This window comes from Propithecus coquereli, unplaced genomic scaffold (assembly GCF_000956105.1).
Source record: "Propithecus coquereli isolate 6110/MARCELLA unplaced genomic scaffold, Pcoq_1.0 Scaffold306, whole genome shotgun sequence".
Taxonomy (NCBI): domain Eukaryota; kingdom Metazoa; phylum Chordata; class Mammalia; order Primates; family Indriidae; genus Propithecus; species Propithecus coquereli.
In genome coordinates, this window is record NW_012148686.1 from 540,040 (window position 1) to 544,630 (window position 4,591).

General features: G+C 49.6%; 1 protein-coding gene across 1 annotated transcript in view; it reads right to left on the reverse strand.

Moving 5' to 3' along the window:
• The window catches only part of LOC105814782 (phospholipid-transporting ATPase IB), a 478,735-nt gene that overhangs the window by 5,883 nt on the left and 468,261 nt on the right, over positions 1-4,591 (reverse strand). Inside the window, exon 35 of the mRNA XM_012649872.1 lies at positions 645-736. Within this exon, the coding sequence (XP_012505326.1) occupies positions 645-736 (92 nt within the window). The remainder of the gene's footprint in view (positions 1-644; positions 737-4,591) is intronic.

Here is a 4,591-nt window from a genome sequence, read left to right on the forward strand (position 1 = left end):
TTTTTTTTTTTTTTTTTAACCAGTTGTTTCCTTCTAAACTCCTCAGGAAGGGAAGGGAAATCAGGGGTGGGGTGTGGGAGGAAGAGACAGTATGTTCACGTGGAAAGGGGGAGGGGGCTGGAGGAGGCCTGGACCCCCTTCTCCCCGCCAGCTGGGAGCTACATGGCTGGATTGCTGAACAAAGGGGCGGGTGACTTTCAGAGCCTCTGTGTGTCCACCCCCGCGTCTGGAGGTGGGTGGGAGATGCCACCCTACACCTGGGGCAGCCCTCCTGGGAAAAGCACAGAGATTTTTCTCCCATTGATTATCATTGTTTTAATTAATATGCCAATTTACACAAAACAGTTTGCATTGCTACCTTTAGGGGCATCAATTTAAAAGTAGTATCACTTCAACCTTAAAAAAAATCCTCTCGGGAGGCTGACAGAACGATCTTGACCACATCAGGATTTTAAGTTTAGGGATTTTGTTATTCGCGTATCTGCCCAGGTCCCAGGGAATTCCCTATATTCAAGCTGCACTTGCCTGGGGCCCACAACACATTCTACTTCCAAAAGTGTGTGCTGGCTCTGTCCCCATTAGCACTGCCGCCTGGGCTGCTGGCCAGGGTCCCTGTCCTGAACCGGCTGACAGTGGCTACTTACGGGGGACGGACTGCTGGATGGAGCTGCCGCGGAAGAGGGTCGGGGGCGTCTTCCGGCCAAGCCTCTTTATCAGGCGGTCCCGCTCGTTCAGCCTGCAGGTAAGGCAAATGGTCAGTTTCTGGGTCACTGAAACACATCTGAGCGCATCACAAAGGGACTTGTGAATAACTCAAGTTTTGAAATGAGACAGACAGACAGACGGGGTGTGTTGGGGTGGGGGAAGCCTCCCCACATCAAAGCAGGCTCAGTTTCCCAGGCTGCTTGTTACTTGCAGTAGACGCTGTCTCGCCCCTTGCTGCTGGCTCCCTCCTCTGAAAGGTGCTCTGTTTCCACTCCGTCCTGCACTCTCCCTCTGAGTGCTGCCTTCCTGCCCACTGACGTGTACTACAAGTGCCCTTTTCATACCTGGCAGGACCCCCAGGCTTCCCACAGCTCTCCTGCGAGGAGCGATCTGTTTCCACAGTGCATGTCTTAGAGCCTGGCTCCCACCTGCAGCCCCAGACCCTGCATGGGGCAGGACTCCCGCTGGAGGCTGGCTGCTTTCTGCAGAACATGATGCTGATTTTGAACACCAAGGAAAATCAAGGTGAGTTTTCTTTTCTAAAACATAAGCACTAGATGCTCTCCCTGCCTTTCCTGAAAGTTTTCCCTCCGAAGTTGCCACTTCTGTGAAGAAATATGGAGCTGTCCTGGAGGATACCTGTTTATTTTTACAAACCAAAAGGGAGTGCTTAAAATTGCCCAGGCAGGCCAGAGCGCTCTGTTTTCTCGGTGTCAGGGTGCCATCTCGCTTGCCCCCGTGAGGCTTCAGTGTCGGGGAGTGCGCTGGTGCCCGGGCTGAACTGTGTCCACCCCATTCACCTGCTGAAGCCCTAACACCTGGTACCTCAGAATGGGACAATATTTGGAGATGGGGTCTTTAAAGAGGTAATTAAGGTAAAATGAGGTCATTAATGTGGGCCCCAATCCAGTATGACTGGAGTCCTCATTAGAGGAGGAGGTTAGGACAGCGACAAGCACAGAGGGAAGACCTTGTGAGCACACAGGGGAGACGGCCGTCTTCACGCCAAGGAGAGAGGCACAGGAGAAGCCAGCCCTAGAGATACCTTGATCTCAGACTTCCAGCCTCCGGAACTGTGAGCAAATGAACTTCTGTTAAGCCCCCCAGTCTGTGGCACTTGGTTACAGCAGCCGGAGCAGACGAATACGGCCCTAATCCGTTTGTGGGAATGTGAGCACCTGTGAGGTTGCACGGGGGCGCCACACTTGCAATCCCAGGCACCCCCCTCTGACTACGAGCCTTGAGCCTAAGGATGCCCTTTCCTGGGGACCCAGAGCCCGCCCAGCTCTCCCAGGGCCCTGGAGAGAGGAGGGAGGCCCTGGGTGTTCTTTACGGCTCTTTGAGCTAAAGTTCACTTAGATTGTCTTGGTTGAAATGACAATGTTTACCTCATCACCAACTCAAGGTGAGCCTCAGCCAGCTAAGCTTGGCAAAACATCTGATGGCTGAGGAAGGGAAATACTTTTTCTATCCTTTCGTACTCGTTTCCCTTCACCTTTCTCCCACGGAACAGAATGAACTCCCAGGCCCAGCTGAGCAGCTGCCCTGGACTGCAGGGACGCGCAGACGCCCACGGAGCGAGCCTGTGGCCTGTCCCTCTGAGTAGCTGTTGTCCCCTGCCGTCCACAGCTCCCGGTGCTGTCAGCCTTCAGGATGTGGCAAGTGAAACTAAGGGACTGTCCTCGCCATGTGGCGCTTGCCCAGCATCGGCCAGATTCCTGCACGGCGCGCACTGCCGGGCATGCGCAGAGGGGCCCCTCCCACTGCCAACCGGGCAGCTCCCCGGCCAGCCCCACGCAGGGAGGACTCAGGGCTGGGCTCTGCCCCGCGCCCCTCCTCCGCCCAGCCGTCCAGAAGCTCCTCCTTGCTCTGTGGCTTACTAGAGTATCACAGAGCCACGGAAGCGGGAGGGATCGCTGAAGTCACACGTGCAGGCCTCTCCTTGTGCAGGTGAGGAAACAGGGACTCCGCAGTGTCAGGTGACTCTAGAGGGGTCACACGCGCTCCCCCAGGGCTCCTGCCCCCGCCTTCTGTGCTGGGCAGGCGCCGCCTCATTCCCTTGGGGAGCCGCTCATGCTTTTCTCTCTTCCTTTTTTACAATGAGATACTATAAAAAACTCGATTCCTTGCTTGAGAGGGACTCCGTGCCACAGCCCTTCTCCGACTGTCGGCGTTTTCACGACAACGCTTAGCAGGACTAGGTCCAGATTTGTTTTTATATCCTGCTCAGGTGCTCAGGCCTGACAAGCTACAATACCTTGAGGGTTTATTTGTCCTCACTTACGGAAAACACTGGGAATCCTGCCTCTCTCCCATTCAGGATTTGTGCTTCTCCTGCAGCCTCTATCTGCAATATCTACGTATCTAGCTCATTCTCTCTTCCACATCCCGGAATCTCCTCTGCATTTTCCTTTTCCTTTATCCCTTCAGCTTTATCTAACCTATTTTAAGACTATCCAATATGTTTTAATTTAAATCATTATACTTTTTATGTCTATATGTTTTATTTTTCTTCCAAATCCTCCTGTTCTTGCATACTGTCCTCCTCTTGCTCTTTGATTCTTCTTTCATCAGTATTTTATAGACTTTCAGACGTTCTTTGCATCTCCAGTTCTTGGGGAGCTAATTTTCCTACACTGGTACCCAGTGACTCTGTCTCATCATGATTTATTTCCTACATGTGCTCTAGCTCTTCAGAATGAGTTTTCTTTCACCTCTGCCAGGGACTTAGGGGTATCATCAACTTTTATATTAATACCTTAGTTTGGGGTTCCTGTAGCATTGGCAACCATCTAAAATTGGACCTCATACATAAACCTGGGCTTCCAACTTCTAGTGGGTATTTCTTTCTTGCATCCATTTCCCTGGGCACATAGTACGATTCGTTGCTTCTTTATCAGTCTAATGAGTAAAATTTTTCTAGTTTCTGTTTCACTAAAATGGCACCCCTACAAAATTTGCAGCTTGATGCATGGGGTTCTGTTCTATTTCATATGGGACAGAGGCCTTATCTCCTCTCCGTGTATTAACCCCTGAAACTCCTGCCTCTGGGCCCTGTGTGTGGCCTGATGTTCCCACGCAGCCTCCTCAGCTTCAGTTCTCTCTTTCTCTGCTGGCTTTGATGTCTCTGTTTTTGGTACCTGGATGTCCTCGTCTTTCTTTTGAGCTTAATTATGTATCGAAAGCCTGCCTTTGTTTCTCCTTCACCCAACACTTCCGTGTGTTTGGAAAGGTCTTTTCTGAGTTAGCTTAGTCTACCGTATTGACTCTACCCGGTTTCCACAAATAATCTGTATTTCCCTGATCCAATGACTGGAAAAAACCATGGCTAAAGAGCAAGATCACAGAACTGTCCTTTGCCAAGTCTTGCTATCCTTAGAAACAACCTTTTCTGGAGACTTTTAAAACAGCAAGGATGTGACAAAAGCCTTAGGTTATGAAACGGGAATCAGAGCTTATAAAAACACGCCAGTGGAGGTGTCCGAGGCACTGATTTTTCCATGTGCTCCAATATTGAAATGTCAAAGAACATTATTTTCCCAATTACCCTTTTTCACTGGAGGAAAAAAAATACCACTGTGAAGGAACATTATTAAAATTTCTCATGAACAATAATGTTGGAAAAGCTCAAGACAGAAAGGGGTGGAAGTCAGGAAAACATTTACCACTTGTGGTATTACATCATCACTGTATGGTTTGGAAGCTATCTGATCACAAAGACACAGCAAAAAAGGTGAGGAAAACACAACCAAATATAAATGTTGGTTAATTCTGAATAATGAGAAGAAAAGAGGAGTAAAAATTAGCTCAGGGGAGAACAATTTAGATCTATGAGATTTTTTTTTCTTAAAGAGAGAATCCTTAACAAAATACTAGCAAACCAAAG